The 27959-nt window shown below is 39.7% G+C and overlaps 1 protein-coding gene across 1 annotated transcript; it reads left to right on the top strand.

The window, feature by feature from the left end:
- baiap2l1b (BAR/IMD domain containing adaptor protein 2 like 1b) lies at nucleotides 1–27959 on the top strand. The gene is made up of 15 exons (XM_077532466.1): nucleotides 1–157; nucleotides 255–379; nucleotides 3128–3203; nucleotides 3313–3399; nucleotides 13586–13647; nucleotides 14530–14601; nucleotides 15715–15849; nucleotides 18635–18787; nucleotides 19666–19821; nucleotides 20038–20152; nucleotides 20233–20449; nucleotides 22131–22193; nucleotides 23113–23344; nucleotides 26089–26135; nucleotides 26845–27959. The coding sequence occupies exons 2-15, from the start codon at nucleotides 329–331 to the stop codon at nucleotides 26915–26917; spliced, it is 1539 nt and encodes a 512-aa protein (XP_077388592.1). The 5' UTR covers nucleotides 1–157; nucleotides 255–328; the 3' UTR covers nucleotides 26918–27959.

The raw sequence follows: 27959 nt of genomic DNA, 5'->3' as shown, positions 1-27959 counted from the left end.
TCAACCTTTCTTCTCTCCTCCCGTGAACTCACCAACCAACCAACCTGCAACAAGTTTGACAGCAGTTTTATTTCCCTGCGTGACAACCCAATACAAGCGGACTTCCCTCCACTGGACGTCAATTTTCTTCAATAATTGTATTACATTTTTGCTTCATGTGAGCGCGTTTCGCTTTTCTTGTTGGCAATGAGGACTTCTCTGCGACCGTAGGTTTGCCCACCTTTTCTTCCTCCCTCCTTTTTTGTTGTCGACAGAGCGTGGACATCTTCAACCGTCGCGTTGGTGTTTTGTTTTCTTTTTATCCATCTTTGTCGAAAGGGATTTAAACATGTCGAGGAGCGCGGAGGAGGTGAACAAGCTGACTGAAAGTACATACAAGGTGGGTACTCTGGGAATACAACAGGTGTGCCCACTGCCCACGTATGCAAGGAAGGAAGCAACACTGGCTTGAACCCACTCATGTCTTCTTTTCTGAATGATGCCCGTTCTAGTATTGCCTCAATTGTTTCATTTAGTACAGTTGTCCAAGTAAAAACAAACAGAAGAATCGCGTTGCATCCATTCAACCTTTGACATAAAGCGCTACTTTGTTTTGTGGTTTACCATGACGAAGTGACAATCTTCATAGACAAAAATAAAAAGTTTTTTTTTCTACAATGCTTTCATCTATCTATCTATCTATCTATCTAGAAATATTCTATTAGGTAACGTTGTGTTGATAAAATAAGATACTGGGGTTCATACATATATTGAATTCATGTGTACCAACAACAAATGAGGGCTGCATAGCGGTTGGAAATAACCAAGTAGTCCAAAAGACTTAGTTACTGGAGTAATATTTGATTTATCAGGTCTTTTTGCTTGAGTATTTTCTTTCTGGCGTATTACCTTTAATCCCTACATTTAAAAACAGATATACAGTATGTACTTTCAGCTCTTGGTAAAAATAGGCATTACTTTGATCAATCTTCGCAGAAGACATGATGTAGCTACTACCGATCAAAAATGTGAATGAGGCTTCCCAAAAACGAAAACAAAAAACAGTACATAACTCTATACTCGTGATGGATGGGTGTGTGCTGTTACAATTTTTCAGTATCGGGCTTTAATTTAAGGTACGCATAGAGAGTGCCAACCGCAGATACGACATTTAAAATCTGACATTAACAAGCCCTCCTTTACAGTAGCTGGCACTATACTGTGGAAGTTTGCAAAGAAAGGTCTTTGAACACACTAAACAATTTTTTTGTCCTTTTGTTAAATGAAATGTTATGTATCAAACGTACTAGAGGTATCCTTAATCAGTATAAATGAATACTCAGTGACTGAATATGAAAAGAAAGCGCTACTGAACATCCCTAATGTATACTGTATTATTTTGCAATAAAAGTACTCAACCATATAATTTCGTTTGTACTTGTTAAGGGAAAGTAGGGATAGGGATGCACCATAATAGTATTTTCAACCGATACTGATAAACAATAATTTAGAAAGTGCTGGTGTCGATAACCGATAAGTAACCGATAATTGTTTGCAAAATTATCTTGAATACAAATACACTTTTGAGTCCTACTATAAGTATAACATGTATGAATACATTGAAAGATTGTGTAAAGTAGTACTACCATGAAGCAGAATGTTATTGACATCTCTATCTTCACTGCCATGTCGCCATAATGCATCTTCTGTGAACACTAGGTCGTGGGCATTATGACGTCACAAATATGCAACACTACCATAGGAGAGGGGAGGGGTTGAGGATTTGGTCACAACTTGAGCCACAACCACAACAGATGGACCAACGCGAAAAGTCTATTATTATTGGCAGATGTCTTTATTATCTGGTTTATCCGTATGTATAACGTCAAATTGATCGATATTTGTCGATAGTAATTATCAGCCACCGATATTATCATGCATCCCTACTAGAAAGAAAAGTGTTGAGAGTCTCTGTTGCCAAAATGTACAGGTGCAGTCAATGAATGTGGCAGGCAATTGCGAACAGTCTTTGAAAATATCCATACTCTCTCCCTTATACTCGGCTGGCCATTTTTAGAAAATTGAGCAATATTTTTGTGGTGTACTAAAAATGAAATGCATTTTAAAAGCTGATCCAGGATCAAAGCTTCTCTGTTTCAGTGTGGCGGTTGGTGTGCAGTGCTAAATCGTTTGGTAAAGTGTCGCTAAGTATTTTTGCATCGATCCACTTCAGTTGCATTTGGCTGCCATCAATAAGTGCGGTTTTTCAGTTGTCATTTTTCTTTGTAAATTAATAAAAGTGGGAAACTATTTTGTGCAGTTTTTGGGGGGGAGTTCCATGATGTCAAAGTGCCTATTGTATGTAATTGACAGTAACCATTCCCTTTTTATTTATTGCTTTTTACTTTTTGTACTGGGGCACATTTCAGAGAACTACAACAATTACTTTTTGCAGGAGTTGAAAGTATCCATAGATAGATTCCATACTTTTACTGAAGTACAGAGTGTACCATAAGTTTCTTTTGCCACCTATGGTTGGTACTGCTTCTTTTCAGGCGTGGCACAAACTCACTAACGTCTGTTAGAAAAAGAGCTCAACTAATTCCAATGTTTTTCTAGCTTCTTGGTGGGAACACAGAAATGACTCAACTCCAGGTTTAATTATTTATCTGTGTTGTTTTCGCAAGGCTATATACTAAGACCACCTAATTACCCCATCCTGTTACTTTTCAAATCTGTTTAAAGAATGCTATCTTTAGTGGCCGCAGTTTACATGTCATTCATTGACAAAGGTCATCAAGTTTCTAATGTTAAGGCAGTGGAATCATTTCGTTCGTTACTTGGGTTTGGGTGTGAGAGTGAGCTCACTAATTGACATTATTACAGCGATAGGACCTCACTCCTTCTATTCACTGTGCACCAATACAATATGTGATGCAGGTTATGTGGCAACTGGCACTATTTTAATCTCTGTTAATTTTTTTTTGTCGTTCAAAACCATCCTGTATGGTCTGAATCAAATTTGCTGGCTGTCCAAACCGTACGATCATTTTCCTTTTGCTTTAAAATTAAGCAATTGGACCACTTATTTGACAAACAGGTATATTGTATAATAAAAGTCTCTCTTCTTTCATGTCTGGCCACTCAGAATGTGATGGACCAGTTCAACCCAGGTCTGAGAAACCTGGTCAACCTGGGAAAGAACTACGAGAAATCTGTAGCGGGTAAGCATTTTGATACAAAATGATAAGTATTAAGACTTGATGTGTTTTCTGTACACATTAAAAATATTTATGTATGTACTGATAAATACGTGTATGTATATTTCCCCAGCAATGACCTTGGCAGGAAGATTGTATTTTGATGCCATGGCTAAAATTGGAGAGAGTGCAGTGGTGTCTCCTGTATCCAGAGAATTAGGTAAGTTGACATGTTCTTTTAGTCCTTTCATCCTTGAATGGGATCAACTTTTATGTGTCTTTGGTAGATATTTGTCTCATTTGGGTGTCAGAAGCATTCATGGCCAGCAATGTCACATTTTAATGTGTCTTTAGTTAGTGCAGATTAAGCATGAATAGATTTATTTATGCTCTTAGTCAGAGCAGATGAGCCACTTCATATTCAGCTCAGAGTACAGAAGGAATCAGGTTTTCTAGAAAAAAAAAAAAAAGAAAAAAAATCACAGAAAGTCTTTCCATGAGGATCGTGACCTAGGAAGTATGTATCAGGATTACTTGAGTTAAGCATGTTAGGTATCTTGAAATATTTCTGTCAAGTGCCTTCAAATATGTCCTGTCACCTTTACAATAAAAGCTTGAATAGTACTCAGTAGTGTGGCAACCTCCGCCAAGTTTGACCAATTTTCAATCCAGTTCTACTTCAATCTGCAGGTAACATGCATTACAATGTTGGTGCTACTGTACGTGCATAGACAACACACTATAGATCTGTATTTGACTCAGAACACAAAGCAAAATATTGACTAAGTAACAGCTAGTAATCCAAAAACGTACATATTGGGGTACTTGTATGTCAAGATACATCTATGCATGGATTTCATGCTGCTTGTATAATGGCGCAACCTTCTTCCCCAGGTGGAAAGGTGCCTGCGTCACCTGTGGAACACTTTGATTTAACCACTGTATGTTTCTCAGCTCCCCTGCGGCTAGAGAAAAAAACCTGCTAATTAAATTGAGCGGCACAATGGGAGCTGGCGGGTGATGTCGGCCTCCTGGCACACCTTACAGGGAGGCATCAGGCAAACAATGAATCATTTACCCTCCTCTTTGAAATAGTTTTTATTTTTTAATTTTTTTTCTTAACTTGATGAAAAAAATGGCAGCAGTTAGACTGTATTCTTGTTGATTAGGGTACATCGTGCTGGGAGGGTGTTTGACTACTGGATAGGGGAACTTCCAGAGTTGAACACAATCTATTTTATGATAGTTTGTTTGCTGTCATTTGGTTCCATCAGTTACACTATGCAAACAATTGCGGTTCTACTCCCATGTTGTGTTGCATTTGGTGCATTTACTTTGGAGGTTCCACTGTCCACAATCTACACATGCTTTCAGAATATGGTTGTAAAAAGATGCTGTGAGGCAAAAGGACAGCAAAGAGACCAATTGTTTGAAAATGGAAACACATGTTTGAATTCTGTGATAGGAAATGAGGAGGAAATGAGGGGCGGGATGCAAGTAAATTGCAGATTGTAATCATAGCCGTATTGAGAGAGTTTCCTTATACTGTACATGATTTCCTGGTTGACACTTTACCTATGGATAGACTCAAATAATCCCGGTATGACAGGCGAGGAAAGCGAGAAGCTCTCTGTGACTCATGATGTCGGATTGTGCAGGACTGAGAGGAAGTAAATGGAAATTACAAACTGTCTGATGTTATCTCATACAACATAAACACAAATGCATAGTCAAATTTTGTTGCGTTAAATAATGATTAATGGCGTTCTGCACAAAATAATAGAAAGTCCTGTCGCTCCCAAACCTTCTCAAGGATGCAGTGAGGCTGCCCAGGTCAGAAACCTGAGCTTCACTGACGCGTAGCCAACCAGAAACGGGATACCCTTGAGAGATATCGGAGGACCGGCGCACCTCGTCCTGTTGCTGTCTTCCTTTAATTCCTTTTGCCTCCCCCCCTCCTCCTCATTCTCATCCGCCTTTACTGCAAGAGTTCAAATGTCACCACTTCATTCATTCAGACACTTCGGACTGGCTTTCCTCCCCCAGCCAGACTCCATTATCGGTGTCCATATCTTTGTATTGGGTTTGAGGTTGAACCAAGGTTGGCTGATACCAAAAGCAAAGATCCAGCTCAACTAGTGAGCTTGAACACAATGCATTCCAGGACACTGCTTGACCTCTGATTTCAGAAAGACTATTTCTCATACAAAAGAATGGAAATGGAATTCCTCTTTATCAGACCTGCCGGACTCCAAGCACAGCGGCCAAACGCAACTGACGTGGACCATCGTGAAAAACATACAGTCAAGGATTGAGTTAGTGCTGTCACTAATGACTTTTTTAAAAATCGAGTCGCCTAACAATTATTCCATCAATTAATCAACTAATAGCCCCGCCCCCTAAAAAAATAAAAATAAAATAAAAAACATTTTTTTTTTATTTTTTATTATTGTTTATTTATTTTTTAAGTCCACTAAGATTGAACCTGAGTTGAATTTAGTGGATATAAATACTCATTGTTCGTTATCTTTTGCACACATATGCACATATTACACAAACACCAACAAAATTAGTCTATGCTTCACGATTAACAATCGTGATTAGCATTAGCCCTGAATAAACTCAAATCACTAGGGCTGGGTATTGCCGCCAACCTCACGATACGATACGTATCACGATACCAGGGTCACGATACGTATAGCGATACATATGTATCCCAATACTTGATCTTCAAGGCGATACGTATCCCGATATATTACATTAATTTTCTTGCATTTTATAATAACAGTCATATTATACCTAAAGGATATGTTTGTTATGTTGACTGAAAAAAATATTTTTGTTAGCAGCTCTTCTGGTTTACCACCAAGCGGCATGCCTGGTAAAAATGTGTACGCTCTGTAAATTACAGCTCTAAAATGTGCTTATTTGAAATATTTAGGGAAATAAAAACAGCATTTTTTTTTCATGTAGCACATTCTATTTCGTTTTTTTTTTAATATATGAAAATTGGTACATTGAGACACGTGCCATGTTAAGTTTATAAGTAAATAAATGTTGATATTCTTCCTCTGCTTTCGTTTTTCTTAACAAGACACAGTGTCCAATCACTGGTGAGCTATTTTTGCATTAATTGAAGGCAATTAACTTCAAAGACGCTGCTGGTTTTTATTTTTTTCGGTACAATGTTCTCCCCGTGCCTGCGTGGGTCTTCTCCGGGTACTCCGGTCTCCTCCCACATTCCAAAGACATGCATGGCAGGTTAATTGAAAACACTGAGGTGTCCGTACGTGTGCTTGTGAGTGTGGATGGTTGTTTGTTTTTGTGTGCCCTGCGATTGGCTGGCAACAGGGTGTACCCCGCCTACTGCCCAAAGCCAGCTGAGATAGGCTCCAGTACCCCCCGCGACCCTTGCGAGGAATAAGCGGTCAAGACAATGGATGGATGGATGGATGGATGGATTGATGGATGATGGACGAAGCATTGACAGAAGTGCTTTTTCATCCGCCAACGTAATTGTCAATATGGACTGACCTTCTCAGTCCGTCATTGACGGACTCCCAAGACCATTCAAATATCAAAAATATTACGTAAATACTAGAGGTAATTTTCTACGAAAAAAGAAATTGAATTGTTCGTAAACGGGCATTCGTAAGTCGAGGTACCACTGACTGTACTACTGTTGTTGTGACTTGTCTCATCCCACGTATGGAAATTATACTTTGTAAAACCAGTCTATTTCTTTACATTCTTTTGGTGTTGTACGGAGCCTCTAAGGTGACATGGTAGAAAAAAAACAACAACTTTGCGTTCCCTCGCAAAACAACTTTGCGTTGGTACGCAAAGTTGTTTTGCGAGGGAACGCAAAGTTGTTTTTTTCGCCTACCTTAGGTGCCCCGTAAACACTTCTGGGTCATCTTCCATGTGTGACCAAAAACGACATGTAAACAAAGCAGTGGGAAAGTACATGCTCCATCCTAGTTGCTTTGGGAAAGCTTTCCGACTGCTTTGTTTCATGGTTACAAACGTTCCATCCTCGTTGCTTTTGCTCACATGGAAGAGGACCTGGAAGTGTTTACGGAGCACCTAAGGTGACATGGTAGGTGAAAAAAACAACTTTGCATTCCCTCGCAAAACAACTTTGCGTTCTCTCGCAAAGATTGCGTTCAATCGCAAAGACTGCGAGGGAACGCAAAGATGTTTTGCGAGGGAACGCAAAGTTTTTTTTTCCTACCATGTCACCTTAGGGCAGTGCTTCTCAATTATTTTCTGTCAGGAAGAAGAAAATATATTGCACCCCCCACCCCACCCTTCCCCATACGCTTCGTCATATTTCCTCGTCTTAGCTTTCGGCGACTTTCGTTTGTCTCTTTATCTCCGTCTCTCTCCGCCTGTCTTCTTCTCATTCATGTTAAATATTTTTTCATGGTGTCACTTGAGGGTCTGCTACACTTCATGCCTACACTTCATACTCATACTCTGTGCTGTGTGCAAAGTGCGCATGCTCAGTGCAGACAAAACCCCTACACCACCGAGCGAATGCTCCCTGCGCACACTCTGCCAATGAGAGCCGCCTGCCCCCTAATGTAGTGGAGGTGCAATTGCACTTTATTCTAAGACAGTAACAAAAATCTAAATAAAAAAGCATGTTCCCCAAGGTCAAACGCGCCCCCCTTGACGAACACTCGCGCCCCCTGGGGCGGCCCGCCCCACTATTTGAGAAGCAAGGCCTTAGGGGCTCCGTATAATTGTTTTTAGAGAAATACAAGAAAATTGAGTTTCGAGCTTTTGCCACCGAAGGAATTACACTTGCAAGTCAAGGTACAATTGTATCGTTCTGCGTGGGAATCCCAAAATACTGCACGCAGGTGAAGTTAATGATTCACTGTCATGTGGATGTTCAGCAGTTGGACTTCTAAAGTTGTATTTGATTTTCCACTCTATTATCCGTGTCTTATGTATACACATTTTTTAATAAAACAACCTCAACACCCGAAAGCCAACATTCAGGTGATTTTATCTGCTCGGTGACATGGATAAAATCCGAAAAACACAGCCAACAATGTCCTTTAATGTCCTAGTCTGTTTACATGGCTATCTTTACATAATCCCAGCATGTTTGCATGATGCGTCAGGTGGCTCTCGCTCATGCCAGGATTATTTTGCCCACAAAAACAAAACTGTGGAAGGACTGTGGGCTGCTTTGCATGTTCCCAGCAAAATGCTGTTTTAAAAATCAGCTTCAAAAGGTGGGAGTTTAGTTTTTGCTTTATTCGGAATGAGTTTGAATACAGTATAATCTTTACAGGCATTTTTCAAATTAGCAGCCACCATTTGAATAAGCATTTGCACATGAGCATGTCCCAACTAAAAACTACATTTAATTTATGGACTGAAGGCAGGTGGATTTTAATCAACTGTGTTGTTTTTAGTGCTCTGCTGCCTGGGAGCTGAACAAGTTGGGAAAACAATGCACCCTATTGTTGACAGGATTATATCAATTTTGTGTTGTTTTACTGTCTTGATTTCCAATATGTCTGTTACATTTTATGTAACAGTTATCCAAAATGCTTGTTTTGTCTAGACATGATTTGAAACACATGAGCTAGCATGCAGGACCTTTCCTCAGGCTTTATCTGGGTTTGGTCTGTTAGCACAATACAGCCGACTATCTACATCATGACACACACAGCTCTCAGACTTGGCTTAACACCTGCTGCCTGGCAACATTCTCCAAAGGCTGACAACAACAACAACAACACAAATGAATGACTGGAAAAAGGACAGTTGGTATGTGTGATGTCAATGAAGTCATTCTCGGTCCAATCACATTTGGCTTGATTTTATTTACTGATGTAATGATGTGTTAATGACTCACAATTTGACTATGACCTCATCTGTCTGATGTTTGGCTCACACCTTGTGAGGTTAGAAATGTGTCATCCTTCCAAACGACCATGGTAGATTTTACTTAACTCCCCCAAACCAACCGTGCATTTCCTCCATGTAGGGCTGATTGAATTGTAATGAGTCAAAGAGACGGTCCATCTAACTAACTATAACATATTCAATTAAGGGGTTCTTGGTGTGTTGTCAGTGGTAAAGTTAGATCTTGAAATCGACTAATCACCAAGCACGTTTTAACCCTGATGACACACATCCAATCCAAATCACGTCACTACGATACATTATTGCAAAGTATTTCCTCATCCATTGTGTGTGTGGGCGTGGGTGTCCGTGTGCGTTACAGAACAGTGAGTATCGACCCTGCAGTGTGTTACTTGAATAGGTGTTAGCATTATATAAGTTTTGACTGTCTGTAGTGCTGTGAAGGGGCCTGAATTTTAACGGATGAGGGAGTTGACAACTGAAAAACACATGACATCAGTTAATCAACATGAACTTGATTATCAACAAAAAAATCTGAACCCCTTGCTATAACAAGGTGGGGCAGACACGATGTTGAATAGCAAAGTTGGGAGGTGAATATGGTGTTAACCAGGGGTGTCAAACATAAGGTCCGCGGGCCGGATCAGGGCCGCAAAGGGGTTTAATCTGGCCCGTGAGATGATTTTGTGAAGTTTAAAAAAAAAAAAAAAAAAAATGTCGGACTAATTAATCAGTCGGCCACAATCAAAATATATAAAATTTGTAACTTCACAAGCAGTCCACAGATGAGCAATGCAAATTGTACGGGGGAATCGTCCTGGATGTCATTATTTTACACACAGCTTAAAGTTAGTTTGTTTAATTATTATAATTCCATCCATCCATTTTCTTGACCGCTTACTATTATTTTTTTTAAGGCATAGACCGACAAACCTGTTAAATACAGCACAAATTAAATTACTGGTAACACAAATAGATATGACAAGGATTTGCGTCCTTATAACGTCAATAACTGCGCCACGCAATGCATTCTGGGAACAATATATATATGCAAAACAGGTCGATTTAACACATCCAGGACTCAGTGTTGCCTCGTTCCATTTGCATTTGTATTATTTTTTGGAACAATATGATTACAGTTGAGCTCCGTAATTTAGGACTGGCACACAAATAGCAAAAATCGTATAATTGACGGCAATTGTTGTTAAGTTATATACCGTTATTTGCGGACCACTTGGTAATATATTTTCCTCCATGTGGCCCATGAGCTAACATGAGTTTGACATCCCTGGTGTTAACTCTAGTGAATGTACTGTAATGTAATATCATAGTCATCTACATACTGGATATAATGCTGAAACATGCAGACATTAAAGATTGCCCACCCTGATGAAGCAAAATCTGTGTCAGGATAGGGATAGGCAGAGGTAACACCAACCCCAAGTGTGCACAAAATTGTGATGCGATGGTACATTTCCCTTGGAAAAACAATTTCTCCACCTGGGACAATAAAGAATCACAATATTATGATAACTTTGCTCCCTCGATCAAAAACTTCGGTTTATCTTATCACTTTCGGTCCCCTTGCTCTGACCTTGGTTTCTGTGACAACTGAATAAAATGAGCAGTTGGCAGAAAATGAACTAAATGTACTGCAAGTCTTGTGGCACTCTTCTAAATCATATCACCAATCATGAGTTGCTCTGAAGCCTTACAAGTTTGTCCGTCTTTCATTTATTCATTTTACCAACACTTTTGGACAGTTCTATGCTTTCAAATTGAAGGTGAACATGTTCTTAGTTTACTCTTCAGTACACATTCACACTCCATTTATCCTGACGTTTGACGTTTCCTCTCCGCAAGCAGAAAATAAATTGCCTCACAAAGTCTTCACTTGGGATAATTTTGTCTTATCTGTCTCTTGTAATACTGCAACGTAATGTTCAAATATCCATTCTTTAAAGGATTTTAATTAACATTGCAACATTGCCATTCAATAGTCCTTTTGTGGTGTTTTGCATTGTTTGTTAGCATTAAGTTAAACTTGAAGCTAAGGGTGAAACGAGTCCTCGACAAAAACAAAAAACAAATGTTCAATGATTTTTTTAATTTTTTTATTTTTTTACCCCTACCTTGAGCATACCCATTTATTGGAGTGCACACAGACACCAGTGGGTGTGCACCATCAAGAAGTCAGTCATGCCAGCCGCAGCAACACTTGTTCCTGCTATGCATGATGGTACACACAGTGAGGAGGCCAACTTGAGAATAAACCATGCCTTATTGAAGAATACAACAACATAGACATCAATTCCTTGGGATGCTTTTATTTTGAAGTTGTTCCTGGCAGCATGTGGTGGCGAGGTAGCTGGCTTAACTATCCTCCTGACTGTAGTTGGGGCCAGTTCGTCACAAACTCTTGCCACCAATATCAACAGGTCATTGCTGAAATCATGTTCAATTGCTAATTAAGGACACTTAAAAAAAAAAACACTTTTGACACCGATGTTGACATATGGTGTCCGTTGCTCGCATTAGTGTCTAGTGGCTAGCAGCTAAGCTAGTGCCTACTTTTCTGACAGCTTGACATAGTTGCAGTTCCTACTGATTTTGTTGTTGTTGTTGTTGTTTTTTTTAACAAACCAGATTTATGCAAAAAATAAATAAATTCAACAAAACAATACAAGCTATCTAGCCACACAATTAAGAAAATATATATTTGATTCATATTAAAATATAAATAAAAATTTGGGGGGGGTCATTACCACATGAACTCCACTAGGGGAGAGACGATACGGGTAAACCACGATTCGATACTGTGACGATATTTGGCTCACGATATCGATAATATCACGATACACGATATCTACGATTTTTGATATATTGCCAACGATATGTGACTGAAAAAGCCAACAAAAAGGAAAATGTCTAATTATGCATTTATTCAATGCTAAAACTTTGTACAATGTACAAAGTTTTGCATAGTGCCTCACTGCCTCTGAGCCTTTTAACTGTAAACATTGTAAAGTAAGACAAATTAAAGTGCATAAACATAACATTACACTGCACAACTGGACACAATATATCAATATCTACCGTCAGTGTATCGATAATTTATTGCAACAGAGAGCGCAACAATATATTGCGATATCGATTTTTTTCTCCCACCCCTAATGTCCACATATGACTACTGACCAGTTGCTAAAAGGCTAAATTCTTTTTTTTTTTTTTTTTACACACACAGTTGTGAGACAGCACAAACCTGATGCTCTCGTGTGTTGACTGTCTTATGGATGGTGCAAATTCCTGTCTTTAAATGTATTTCAAAATAAAGCTCCCAAATGTGTTATTTCTTTTAGGTTGCACCACAAGCTAATTCAGAAAGTGGGCATCATCGGACAAACTTATCCATCAATAACCCATTTAGAAATGTTTGTTTTTAAATACAGGTGTAATTATCTTTGGCTTGAAAGTACACCTCTTGAGTGTAGTTCATTGCCTCCAAACAGCGCTCATAAACTCGTATTTCAAGGTGCCACTGTATTTGTTTTCCTTAAAGAATGCTTTTTCTCATCCTCATCTTCCAATATGTGAGATGCAACTTTTCCTTGAGAATGGACGCAAAATGCAGTTGAATACTTCTAACAAGCACACACGCAGCAGATGTGTTTCAACTGGGAAACACACACAAACTCACACCCCGACTAACAGTCATCTGTGGAGTGTTATAAAATGGTGTCTGTCAAGGAAGTGTGTAAAATACACAAACACTATCCCGACCACATACAATATGTTTGAAAACAGACTCAAGTCAGCTGGCATGCTGTCTGCTTCTGGCCAATTACTTCTGAAGCCACATTTACTCTTTAAGTAGTTATTTGCTGACACGTCACGGTCACCTTTTCGGGACTTTGAACATTTTTTTGTAGGAACACCTTCATTACAATATTTTGAATTGTTTCAAATGGTTTGCTCGTCTGTTTTTATGTTTCAATCTGAACTTTGGAACTTTAAAAAACAACAACATCAAATTCTGCCTTCCTGAAAATAGGCCAAGCACAAGAGTACAGAAACAGAAAGATTTTTAAATATAGCTTCCAGTTTGCACTCGTCATAATCCTGAATTGATTATTTTGGTGAGGCGCATTCAGATTCAGACATCAAGTGGCAACATGTGGCCAGCCGGCCGCCTGCCATCTAAGCTATTTTTTTTTTATTAGCCGAACAGTTGGTGGTCCAGTTTTTCCAGTTCAGACACTCGCATTTATTTCCTTTTTCTTTCTACGAGGTGAATCCTTTGTAACATAATCTGAAGCCAGTGACGGTTGCACAGACAAAGAATCATTTAGCATTCGTGAATGCCAGTGGTCTGTGCCTTCAGAGTGATTGACTCACTTAACAAAAACACCAAATGAATGTTTGTTGTTTATCTGCTCAATCTTGAAGCCATTGCATTCCATTCATTGTAAAACTCGCATGCTTTTTTTTTTTTTTTTTTATCCCTCTTTCCTGGGCAGGAATGGTGCTAATGGGAATCTCGGAAGTCCACAGGAAAGTTTTTTTCGAGTGGGAGGACAATGTGAGTACAAGTTGTGTTTTTTTTCATACCCTGTTGCCTTATCCCAATATGTTGCATCTGGCATTCAAACTCGACCGAGTGTTCTGTATGTTTCCAAACAACCTAAAACACATAGTGACTGTCTCTTAGTCATTGCCCCAACCTGTTGGGGCTCTGTCCACCCGCCTGCAGGGCAGAAGCTGACTATTAGGGAGAGGAGGGGAAAGAAAAGATTTACAATAAATGACTACCTGTTAAGCAACTGTGACAATCAGGTCTTTACATTGACCTGCATGAGCTGCTACTTGTCATAAGTGACGCCGACTGTCCGTCATTGAAACGCAAACTCATGCATCGAAAGCATGAGTTTGTGACAAGATGTGGAAGAACGGCTGTCTTAACAGTGTTGGTCATGCTCACTGACTATGGACCACGGGTCGAAAGTTGCGAGGATCTCATCTGAGGCACTATTGCTCAAAGCAGGAGTGGGTGGGCTGACTTGATAATGGACTCTGAGTCACAGCATCAATTCACATCAAAGAATTTGATGGGGGACAACCAGTGGTCATCATTGGAGGCTCGGCGGTAGTTTCTGCTTGGACTAAAATGCTCCATGTGGACGCTGCAGGCTTCGCCACCCTCGCACTAATGAGCGAGAGTCGCATCTGAAGAGGAAGAGGGAGAAGTCTGTGGGCATTCCCACGCTTTGTTTCTGACTCATTCATAAGGGCAACCTTGAACCCAGCACACACCCCCACACACATGTAGCAATTGAATCTAAAAGTATTTCTCTGATTTAACACTTTTTTTTTTTTCCCTCATCTTGGTCAATAACCAATGCTCCATATTCCCATCACGTGTCTTCTTCTCTCCTCTTTGATGAACCCGCATCTCCACCTGAAGTTGAAGAGGTTCCACAGGGAGATTATATCAGAGCTGGAGCGGAAGACGGACATGGATGTGAAATACATGACTGTGAGTAGGTGCAATGCAATATATCACATCAATTGCTGAAAGCCAGAATTGAGCTAAAAATAGATCAACACACGTTAGTAGCCCATCACGGCATTGTTCCGTGTGGTTTCTTAACTCTGCAAAACCAAACAACTCTTACTCCAAGGTTTTATTTCAGAGAGCATCAAGAGTCAAACTGCTGTTGGCATTTTGTTCTTTAAAGCCAATCACGGGCCCACACATACAGTATTTATGTTATCAGTGATAATAAGCATGTCTGTGCTAGTGATTTATCATTAATTTGCTGCTATTATTGGGGAGATGATGTCATGAAAATAATTGGTGAGATTGGTGCTGGTGATCAGCCTTGCTGGTCGCCATCACTCATGTTGACAGTATCCAAGTATATAAGACTACTTTGAGATCTTTTTTTCAATACAAGTTAGTTTTATTCCCCCAAGTTTGCCTCTAATTTCTCAATTTTTTGATTTTTTTTTTTTGTCATAATAGATCTCACCATTTGTCTCAACTGTGTGGTGATTAATTTGAAGAGATGTCCATATCCATAAACACCGCCTGCTCAGAACTTGGTAAAATGCTAAAAATGTCAACAAAGCTGCCAAAAAAAGATTAGGAGGACTGCAGGGCAGATGCAACATTTGCTCTGAAAACTTAAAATTATTTCAAGTCCTGTTTGTGCTTCCAGTGAGGAGACAAGAAACCCCCACAAAGCTCCAGAAAACCTAACAACTGACATTGTATTTTGATTTACTCTATAACCGTGACGGTAAATGGGTTGTGACTGTGTTTGGCAACCCCAGTAGACATTTGAGTCATTATGTTAATTACTTACTTTAATTGAGGTTGTTGTGATTGCATTCTGTAATTACTTCAACATGAAGCCAATTGATCAGTTTATGTTGCGGTACGCTGTAAGTGGCTGCCATTCATTTCTGCAGATTTTAGTCGCAGAGCTCAAACCCCCAACAGTACCGTAATCGAGTGCAGAATAATTCTGACCAATCTGTGCAAACAACACTGCCTCGAAATTGCACCCTTCACGTAGCAAGCTTGTGCCTGATTGCTACTGCGTAACAAGATTGTGGCCCTGTGAATCTTTCCTCTTCGATGCAGGCCACGTTTAAAAGGTACCAGATGGAGCACAAGATGAAGCAGGACTCTCTGGAGAAATCCCAGGCAGACCTGAAAAAGCTCCGCAGAAAGAGCCAAGGCAAGAACGCCACCAAGTATGAAAACAAAGAAAGCGAGGTGAGACGGATGCAGACACACCTTTTAGACACCCGACACATTTGTGAATGTGTGCTCACTCACTGACACAAAGACACACACAAGCCTATTCATATTTGCCAAGATATCATTACACTTTAAGCCACATCAGCAATTGTGGCCATATTTGGGGACAAATGGGACATAATAAATCGTCGTCTGGCATGTGGCAGAAGTTGGACCGAAAAATTTCTTGCCTGCACACTGACAAACATTAGTCATGTAGAGAGTGTGTCTGATAATCCCGTGCAGAAGGAATTTTGTGTGTGGGTGCACGAGGTGACCCCTTGCAACTAAGTCAGTCGGATATGTACCGGATTATAAAATTCGTTTGGCTGTTAGTAACAACAACACAAGTACTGTTAGTGCCTAGTTTGCAATAGTCATTATGTGTAATAGCACAATGTGTTTTTTAGAGCGTTTCATTAGCAGCGGTTAGCTACTTCCGCTACTGGAAGTGATGTGCTTTGTCTTTCAGAATACGAGCATAGTAGCCTATAGTTGCAGTAGGAGTGAAGTGCGCCACATATTTTGAAAACTCCAGCGCTTATGTAACCTCCCAAACATCGATTGGTTGTGAATCTTTGAGGGTTTATGTAGTGTGTCAATATACTCTGTGTTGCAGGTGGGTGGAACAACCCCAGTGACACAAACAGAACAAAGTCATACAAGTCATATCCAAATGCATTAATTTATCATTGTTTACTAGCGATAACAATATAAAAAATGGATATTATTTATCCAAGTTTCTGTCTGAATAAAGATGGATCTCGCCTCACTTATAACACAGGTCGTCCATAGCAACAGGCTTGTTATATTGCCCATGGGTGAAAAGTGAAAAGCTTTGTTTTTGTTGTTTATGTATGGTCGAGAGGTTTTCAGAAATTCACACGCCTCTTTTTTTCCCTCTTCCACTTGTTAGTGGGAAATATGCCACCCACCAGATGATTTGTTATCTCTGCCTGTGTTGTTGTGCTTCATTTGAAATTGTATTCCTTGGCATCAAATATAAGGCAAGGGTCATGCTATTAGAATAATTAAGGGACCTGCAACATAATTAGTGAATAAATATGTATGTGTAAAATATCCCATTACATATGTGGGATAGTGCCACATAACAAACGTGTGCTTTTCTAATGATTGGAAAAACACGTTGGGCAGTAATGTACAGCTTTCTTTTAATTGCCTGACATTTTTAATGACAAATAGTAACCCAAAGCTTCCCACAAAATGACATGTCTGATTTCAAAGGTAAATATCTCATTTGTTACTTAAACAATCATTTAATGCATTTATTGTCTCTCTGGGTGAGATTACAGGAAGGGACAGATGAATTAGTATTCATAGTGTTGCTTTTTGTTCATATTAGCAGCATTAATAGTACATCATTTATTATTAGTTCACTTGAGTATTTCACTTGGACGCTCCAAGTGTAAGCCTACAGATGTAACAGCTCTTGATTGACAGGATCATGTATTGTAAGGACTTCCTGGTTTTGAAAGAGCATACAAGGCACCATTGTTTGATCCGACACCTCTTCTGCTATTTGACATTGATTCATTGAATAAAGTGAAATGTGTTGCTCGGCAGCATCAGGAAGGTTTTTCTCCTGCGCATGAGAAACATCTCGTCCACAACCGAAAGTTTTCTCATGCATTTGAAAATCAACTGAGAAAATTGTCATCTGATCTGCGCATGAGAATTGTTTCTAATTGCGCATGATAAGTGGAAAGAATGGCTGTAGAGGAGGACATACTTTTTTTTTTTTTTTTTTTTTACGGAATCTACAGATGTGCTTGAAATAAAATCTTAATGGCCATAAAATCCAGTTGTTTTGATATTTTCAGAGGTTGGTTGACATCAGTAGAGATATGCGTGTGAATTTTGGTGACAATTCATAGCATTTATGTGTCATTAAGCGACATTTAGCTTTTGTACATTTACAGTTGTGTTAATAAGTTTACATACCCAATTGGGTGTAAACTTTCAAGCACAACTTTATGTACCTGATTGTGTCATCTACCAAATAATTTTTGCCATGTATGCATGGCCAGTTTTTTGGGTGGGCCAATTGATTTGGTTATGGAATAGAAAAAAAAATGCACGACAGCGTGAAACAAACCTAGTGCTGCGCCAATGTGTGTGTGTGTGTGTGTGTGTGTGTATATATATATATAAACATATATATATATATATATATATATATATATATATATATATAATGTATGTGTATATATATATATATATATATATGTATATATATATATATATATATATATATATATATATATATATATATATATATATATGTATATATGTATGTGTATATATGTATGTGTATATATGTATATGTGTGTGTACACGCACACACACAGACGTGACTTACGTATCTGAAGTGCCGCCTGCTTTTGTAGATAACACAGGATGTGTCCTGTCCCTTTTGTCGGTCCTTTCACCAGACCTTTTTGTGACAAACTGCACTCTTGTGTCTGTAATCCACTGCCTGGATGTGATTAGAAAGTTGAAAAAGAAACCTCACTAATTTCAAATCACTTCATCTTGAGAGGTTAGCTGAGCGGCAACCGCGACTATGCGGCTGTAAACCGTATGGACAGCAAGATAAGGCAACGTCAGGATCAATTCCCATTTATCAGGTGGATAACACAAGCTGTTTTTTGCTCAAGACTGATAAGCCCTGTGATTGTGAAGTACTTGTGTGTGAGACACACCTGTAAATGTGTGTGTGTGTGTGTGTTTGTGTCCTCAGTGCGTGGAGACGCTGACAACCCGGCAAATGGACATGCAGCTGTTTATCGCGGACGGCTGCAAAGAGGCCCTACTGGAGGAGAAGAGACGCTTCTGTTTCCTGGTGGACAAACACTGCATGTTTTCCTATCAGATCGCATCGTTTCATGACAAGGTTGCGCAACACGCCTGCTCTTTTCTTAGGTTACAGTTTGGATGCTTTCGCTTGACTGAGCATGTCACTGTTGAAGCTTGTCTTCGCGGATGCTAAATGACAGACAAGTCCAAACTCATTAACTTTCAAAGACAAAACAAAACTGTGATTGGCTGGCAACCAGTTCAGGGTGTACCCCCGCCTTCCAATACTCGTATATGGATGTTAAATTTTTTTGACCAATTAGATATCGCCATATGTGTAGCCAAATTAATGTAATCGACCCAGGGCCTTGAGAATCAACCCATGTAACTTCAATTATATAATTAATGGGACTGTTTCTCTGCGATTGGCTGGCGACCAGTCCAGGGTGTCCCCCGCCTTCTGCCCAAAGCCGGCTGAGATTGGCTCCAGCACCCCCACGCGACCCTTGTCAGGAATAAGCGGTCAAGACAATGGATGGATGGGACTGTTTCTTTAACCAATCAGATTTCAATTCTTCCACACAGAGCCAGAGCATCTGGCCCCAATGACATCAGCATTTTTCTGTCCTCTTATTGGTTGGCCAGAGCAAAACTTGTTACAGCCAACTTCAACGAGTAAAACGCATCAGTAGCAATCAACACAGATGAATACATTTCATACTCAGCATCTCTGGTGATGTGATGTTTTTTGTCACATTATTAGATTATTATCAATTCTGAACATCTCCTGATGATGTACATGGCACAGTTTTGTTCTGTTCCATTGCGTTTCTGTATAGTTTTGATCCACGTCGGGTATGTCTGCACTGATTGCCCATGTACCAAATAAATGTAATGTAAAATCTCTTAGGGCCCTCAAGATATATATTGAATGCAATTACAAGTTGCTGGGTTTTTTTTTGTGTGTCTGGTCAGGCAAAGGACATCCTAATGGAGAAGCTGACCAGCTGGCAGGACCAGTGCAACGACGCCACGGACATGCCCGAAAGCGTCATGACCATGATCGAGGGTCTACGTACGCCCATCTCCATAACACCAATGCCCTCTCCCACCCCCTCGCGACACAGTTTGGTATGTTGCGGCTACCCAACACGTGGATGCCCACAAAAAAATGAACATTTTTGACGTGCGCCCTGTGGAAGGATAGAACAAGTTCAGTGGAACTTTAAGGCCTTTAAGGTCTTTCAAATGTCTCAACAATGATGTCATTGAATGGGCATCTAATAATACAACTAAGACTAAGTGCTCATATACATGCTAACATTAGCATTACGGTGTGTGTGACAGAACATCTCAGCTCCACCTGCTCCATCTCAGAGAGCTCATGTCAGCCCGCTAGTGAACATGTTCACTCCAGACAACAAAACTCCCAGCATAACCACGAGTAGCAACAACAACACAGGTATGACAAACATGCAACTGGAGAGCTTGCTTTTTCAAGCGCATCCCTTTCAACTCCTTCAATTTCTTTCTTGACACCAGACCCCAAGAGCAACGGAGAGAACAATCTGGCCAGGTCCATATCTGTGGCCACGGGTCTCAACCACGTGGTGAAAAGGCCGCGAGTTCGCACCATCTTCCCTCATACTGCCGGCAACAACAACACCCTGCTCAGCTTTGACGAGGGCGACGTCATCTTCCTGCTCATACCCGAAGAAAAAGACGGGTGGATGTATGGCGAAATGGAGAAGAACGGAAAGTGAGTCTTATGCTATGTTGTGTGCTGTGTTGTAGCCTCTGGTTGGATTGCTGAACATACTGACTGGACGAACGCATAAAATAGTCCTGTTTCTCTCGTGTCTCACAAAGCACTCATTAAATAGAATGTGGACATTGTGCCGCTCCTTCTGGTTTCGCACCTTAACCACCTGGCCAATACCTGATACATACAGATTGTATGGTATAGAAATTGGAGCTTGTCAAAACTCCCATGTGGTTTGGTTATGTTTAGTATGACAGTACCGTATTTTCCGCGCTATAAGGCGCACCTAAGAGCCTTCAGTTTTTTTCAAAAGCTGACCATGTGCCTTATAATCCAGTGCACCTTATATATGGATCAATATTGAGCCGCAACAGGTCTCGCTGTCATGACGCTATCGGTGACCCTGCACAATCGGTGACGCACATGCGCAGAAGATCCCGCCATCTTGGATCGCTAGCTAATACGAATACTTTACCTCATAGAAAATAATAAAACAGATGTTTATTCATTTTGGCAGTGAATGGAGTTGTCAGAAAGCTGGTTTGTAATCTATTAATAAAGTTTGACTGACCTATCTTGACTGTTTTGTTGACATTCCCTTTAGCGCAGCACCATCTAATGGATGCATAACGTAACCCCAGCCTCTACTGTAGCGCCTTATATATGAAAAAAGTTTTTAAATATGTCATTCATTGAAGGTGCGCCTTATAGTGCGGAAAATACGGTAAACGTAAAACTCCAAGTGGCAATAAACAGCTTGGTGCCTTTGTTGTTCACTATCTTCCAAACTGCGAGTATTTGCTCTCAAGTCAAACCAAAAATAATAATTTAAAAATCATCTGTTCAACAGTCTTAGCACTAAAAACTTTTAAGTCAGGTCACTTGTATCTCAAGGCACCATGGTCAAAAGTTTAGCGAATAAGACAAAAATGTTAATTTCATTTTCTCCCTGAACGATATGGTTTTCGAAATTGCATCATATCTGATCTGTTTGAAAAAAATACCAAGATCTGAGATAAATCATTCACCCAAAATTCAGAAGAAAAACGCACCAAAAAGAAGGTGTCATTGTGCTTATCAGCGTGCACCTTCTGACCAGGGTTTGGCTTGAAGGCATTGTGTTTTCGTCTTTGTCTTCAGCTCTGATAATGTAACCGGGCAACTCACCCAGGCTACATCCCCGCAAACACAACTGGAAAAACTCATCTTGACACTAGTAGAAATACACTGAACATTTAATTGGAGACTTTCCATTCTAACTGAATGATGGCTGCTAGGCCATGGCGGTTTTATCAATGGACAAGCCGCTCATGTCACAATGTTGACGGACATGATGAACATGTGGAAAACTCCCCTATGAGTCAACAGAGGATACCATGAACATGTATTTTCATCTTGTGTGCAAATATTGACACACACAGAGTGATGGGTGCAGTCGGCACATAAGGAAAAATCAAATGGGTGGAACAGGAACAATGATGCATACAGTATTGGCTTTACCCCAATAAATTCTTTTGTTGCCATGGTGACATCAGACTACCTATTTGAGTGCTCTACAACTTTGGGATATTCGGCGTTCAGGTTTAATTTCAGGATGAATCTAAAATGCGATATAAATTTGACAGGTGGACTGAATTCTGACCTTGAAATACCATCATATCTTTTTTCCTTCTTCCAGAAGGGGCTGGTTCCCTTCGTCATACTGCCGTGCATTCTCTGAGCCACTCGAGAACAACAACAGGTAAGGAGACTCCAACTAATGCGCACACACACACACACAGGTTTCACATTGCAAGCAAGCTGTATTGTTGCCTGTACTTCCTTTAGTTTCCCTATTAGAGTGATAAGCTATTGAACCCGCACAGGAGTTCTCCCCTTATTCAACCTTTTGATTCTTATTGTCCTGAGTTGCATTCCACCTGGAGCCCCTCCCACATGTAAACCTTTGTGTCTCATGTATTGTTCTTTCCCAAACTTTTTCAGCAGAAAGTTCAAATTAGAAATGTGGTTCCTCCATATTAAAACACATCATGTATTACAAAAAACAGACAGTTCATGGCTTAAATTAAAAAAAAAGTGAATAAATTAACTCATTCATTTCATTTGACATTTACTGTATATTCCTCAACTGGAATCAAACCATTTACTGCCACTAACGAAAATATTTGTCAAATACATTTTTCAACGGGTAGACATTGGAAAAGTGTCTCGCCCAGCTTGGCTTACATATCATCTAGTAGGGCTGCTCGATTATGGAAAAAAGTAATAATCAAATCATGATTATTCAAACGATTATTTATTATTTGGTACAAAATGAGAAAATGTTTAAAGGCACGGTCTTCCGTTTTCACTTTGGAAAATGCACTATATAAATACAGGATGTATACCCATGAACTCCTTCTCAATCTACACCTCTGGGCTTCTGGTAATGTGTGGTGGTGATTTTTTCCTAAACACCATAATCTGTCCGTCTATCTGTCTGTCTGTCCGTCCATCCATCCATCCATCCATCCATCCACGTCCGTCTGTCTGTCTGTCTGTCACCAGATGGAGAGTCTTAGAATGGATGGGGGGAAAAAAAAAAAAAAAAAAGTCAAAAAACGATGAACCTTCATTTTGCTGATGACAACTACATGTACAATGTTGTTTACGTGCCACAGTTTGTCGGTGGCGCCATACCGCAGCCGGAGCGTGGTCAACCTGCACCACCAGGACACGGAGACGGATGAGGCCACCATGATCCTCCCCCCGGAGGACTACGCCGACAACCCGAGGCGCGCCGCCGTCAAGACGCACCACCCGTCGTCCACAAACGTCAGCGCCAACAATCACCGGCAGCACTCGCCCACGCCCTCCGCCGTCTCCTCGTCGTCATCATCTGATCATCACGCGGTCAGTCACAAACTCAATAGAAAGAAAAAAAAAACACAACAGAACACTGTCAACACAAACAAAACAGCTTAACTTAAATGAGACATAGAATTACACTTAATTCCATAAATAATCGAAAAGTAAAAAACGATTTTAAAAAATGGATGGAATGTAAATGTAAAAACAGAAACTATACGCCCCTGTTAGGCTACTATTTGGGAAAATCCAGGCAATTTGTACACAGGGAATCCCCTTGCAACAATAGTAACGGATGCCTCTCCCATTTGTTGTGCAATATATCTGCACACTGACACTTTGTCTCTTAAAAAAAAAAAACATGCTGAAAGGAGTCAGCACGCACCTGCCACCATTTAACGTACATAAATAAAGTTCACATGTTCTGGTAGGCTTTTGCAATTTGGAATTGTTGATAATTCCCCCAAAGGCACCATTTCCTAACTTGAAACCTTCCGGAATGTGTTCCTCCCGCAGATCTTCAGTTAGATCTGCGGCAGCTGGCGTCATCTTGTTTCTTTTTCTTCCACACGTTTGTAGTTTGAAAGTTGCCCTAATTGGATGATGAACACGTTCTGCTCACCTATCTTATTTTGAGAAACATGCAAAGGTGGTCATCGTTTACTGTAGTGCGAAGGCAGCGATGTTATTTCCTCTGTTGCCCAGTTACTGAGAAAAACACCTGCGACTCCTTGACGAAGCTTTTCTGCTTCCATGCATGCACGCCAACTGTGACAGTCAGCAGAGCTTACACAAACACAACCTCCATTTGGCCGTTTTGGAAATTGCTCGCTTTAAAGTACGGTAAAGCAGATTTTTAGTTTCTTTGGCTTAAGCTAAATGGAGACATCATAATTAGAAATGCTGGCCAGAATTGTATTTATTTTATAACAATAATACTTTTTTTTTTTTTATCTGAAGTATAGAATAGATATGAAGTATAGAATATTACCCAATAGACCTTTTGCAGAATAGGAGAAAGGAGGGCTAGGAGAGGCGTGTGGATTCTCTGGAATGCACCGTCACCAGGACCAAAAAAATGCAACCTCACCGGTTTGCTATCAAGAACCATCAGCACTGAATGGAAAGAAAAACCTCAAAGGTCAATCAAGTGTGTCCCTGGAGAGTTCATCGCCTTCTATTGTTGGATGCAAAAGAATAATCTTACTGTTTCATATGTTTTAATCACATGAATGACTTTCTAAAATGAATTGAGTGGGACATGCAAGTCTACCTGAATGTAGGATATTTTTCTTTGTCTGCTGTACAAAGAAAGTATCCATACGTGTAGATCAGAAATTAGGGTGTAAATAGTGTTGGACCAAAATTGTGCAAGCATGCCGTTTCTCTGTGCTCGCCTGCTATCTTGTGGTAACTAATGAAGACTGCTCGTTGAAACATCAACAACTTCAGCGAACAGAGAATGTCCACACCTCATGTAAGTGCACAATTCCAAATAAGAGTATCATACTACGACTCCTAATACTACTACTACAAAACAAAACAAAACAAACAAACAACAAAACAGTACAAAATTACAGCCTGATTGAAAATAATATATACATTTCTGAACAGTGTGTAAATCTTGACATTTAATGGCTTTGAATTTGTATTCAAACAGGTTCTATTTAAATCAACATTTGAAAGGATGTTTTTTTTTGGGCTGTGTAATAAAATATTGCTTGGTTAAAGTTTTAATAATATTTTAAATATTTTCTATACATTTCGAGATAAACTTCCACCCAACAGCAAAATACTAAATCAAGGTTAGGCACATTATTTTAAAGTTGAATCTTGACATTAGTTTTATTTTATACAGCATAATATCTTCAGATGCATGATTTTCAGTGACGTCTCTGCATTTGGGGCCAGTGGGGCTGGGCCCCACCAGATGGCGCTGTTGAGCCAGGCTCATAATTGGTCTTCTTTATAGCTAATAATTTATCAAATGTTATTGTATCAAGAATAATAATATTCAAATAAATGCCCATTATGTTTGTAAGGTAATTTCATGATAAACATACATGTATAATACAAAGCCAAGTTCAATGGTCTAACTTTGTAAACAGGACTGATGGGACCGGATCACGAACACCTGTTTAAGTGGATGAGCCACTCAAATCACATGCAGTGCGCATGTCCCAAGCTGTTCTCAATAGACATTAACCGGGCTCATCATCCAATGAAAATACAAGACTGATGTCACGTGACGTCGAGACCCAATCAAAAAGCATAAGGAGCAAAAAGACGATGACAGTTGGTCAAAGTCTTTGGATTTTCTTCTGAGGTTGATTTGCACATTTCGGACCAAAACCCGTTTATCGATGGCACACAGAGCCCGTCTCCTTCCTGAGTGATGTAATCGATGGACATTCCCATGAGGTTTATACTTGCATATAATTGTTAAAGTAATGCATTTGGAAATATTTCCAAGGTTTTTTATACTGTATTAATATTAAGATACATTAGATCTTTTGAAGCCATTTAAACATTCACAGTGAGTTTAAACAGTGGTACGTAATAATATTATTATTATTATTATTATTATTATTATTAAGGCTTGTGGTCCTGACTTGCACTTCCAGATGGTCAAGATTCCACATACTGCCTCATGATGTATTTTGACCACACAAAAATGTTTACATAGTTTTTTTTGTGTGTGTGTGTGTGTGTGTGTGTGTGTTTTAATGGCATTCCATGAAAAGTATTCAGTAACGTGACTCAAATGATCTTTTTGTTTGCCTCCACAGACAAACCAGACCAATGGCATCTCCAGACCTGCACCTGCCTACTTAGCGTAAGTCATTGACTGTTGTTCAAAATATTTACTTATTTCCTAATCATTATACAGTATGGGGAATATTTTACAGTGGAGCTATAGTCATTTTATGTAGGTCACTACTGTGTATATATAGAGAGTAGGGATTGAATGCCTAGATTTTTTTTTTTTTTTTTTTTTTTAGTGGAGTGTAGTAGGTAATGATAGTTGAGTCGACATCAAGTAATTGACATCATTGATATTTTTTCACTTGTCAACTTGCTGTACACACGTTTGCCTTCCACTGCCATAGGAACACAAGCTGACTCCAAATATTAAAACACTTTCACAGCCTCACAGCCTCCAGGCATGTGGAGTAACATAATGAACATTACCAGCGTTACGTATTCAGGATGCAAAAAATATATAACTGTACTGTATTCCATTTTGCAATAATGTGGCAACTGTGAATCGTTGCAAGAGTTCAAAGGTCCAACGGTGGAAGTGGATCTGTGGGAATCCGTGGGATGAAGGCTGACGCTTGAGCGAAACACTAGTCGGACGTCTCTGACATTGTGTTGATTTGCCCAATAAAAAAAAAGTTATTGATCGACTGGCGCTTGTCCTCGTTTAATCCTGAAAGCAGAAGTTGCGCTATTAGTGTCTATTGAGTCTCTGTTACTTCCACGTAATAGGCGATGATTTGAAGTCGATTGATTCACATGCTGCTCCTTCCTCTGTTATCCAGGGGAGGCAACCCGTTTTCCACCGTGCGACTACGTCCGACTGTCACCAACGATCGCTCGGCCCCGGTCATCTGATCTTTCCTGAACTTGTACATGCTGCACACATGGAAGTATGTGGGACTTTTTACAGGACTGATGCTCCTCTATTTACACTCAAAATGGTTGTCTGTGATGGTGATATTTGGAAATGACCGCATCCCAACCATACACACACCAAAAAAAACCAAAAAAAAAAACCTGTACATGTATTTTCAAATTTACCGTTGTTAGAACGTTTGTTCTTTTGTTGTTGTTGCCAGTGGAAATGGAGGATCAAACCACGTTACCTTTTAGGCCTAAGACGCAAACTAGTTGCGCACTAGTCTTCATATCAAGGACATGGAATAAATGCTCGAATGCCTTTCTGGAAAGCCATTTGAGCATTTCTTCCATAGTCTTGATGTGAAGTTTAATGTCCATGTACCAGTATGCTTTGTCGTCTAGACTAAGACCAATTAGACTTAATGAAGTACTTAATTAGGGTGCTGCCTTATCACTTTTAGGGCCAATGTGTGTTTTTGTCTCTCTTTTTTGTTTGTTTTCATGTTCAAAATAAACATTTAAACCAACTAGTAGGCCCATGTCAACGTTGTCACACAATGATAGCCTCCTACACCCTACTCATAGTACCAAAATGCCCACAAGTAGTTTTGCCTCACTAGTAACATGTACTTGCCCTACTAGTATGCCAAAGTTGTCCTATTAATTGCCTTACTAGTAAAGCCAGAGAATGTACTTGTACATGGACTTTGAGCTGGATATCAAGGCTATTGAATACTCAAGTGGCATTGTGTCTCTATTCTTTGTCATCACCAGTACAGAAACTGGCATACTAGTACAACTACCTGTTACTAGTAAAGTCAAAGGGTATACTAGTACATGGACCTTAATATAGATATCAAGGATATGGAATACATGTTCAAACTGCTTTCCATACAAAGGTGTTTTAAATTCGTCTTTTTTAACGTTTAAGTCACAAAAAGAGTATAAATTCATGGGGAAGAAGTCTGAAAGGTTTAGGAAAGTTGTAATTTCACTTGAAAGTCATTTTTCCCAAAATAAAGGTTAAGTTTCACAA

This window comes from Festucalex cinctus, chromosome 1 (genome assembly GCF_051991245.1).
Source record: "Festucalex cinctus isolate MCC-2025b chromosome 1, RoL_Fcin_1.0, whole genome shotgun sequence".
Lineage (NCBI taxonomy): Eukaryota > Metazoa > Chordata > Actinopteri > Syngnathiformes > Syngnathidae > Festucalex > Festucalex cinctus.
The sequence above is the reverse complement of the archived record's forward strand: the minus strand, read 5'-3'. Positions and strand labels throughout refer to the sequence as shown.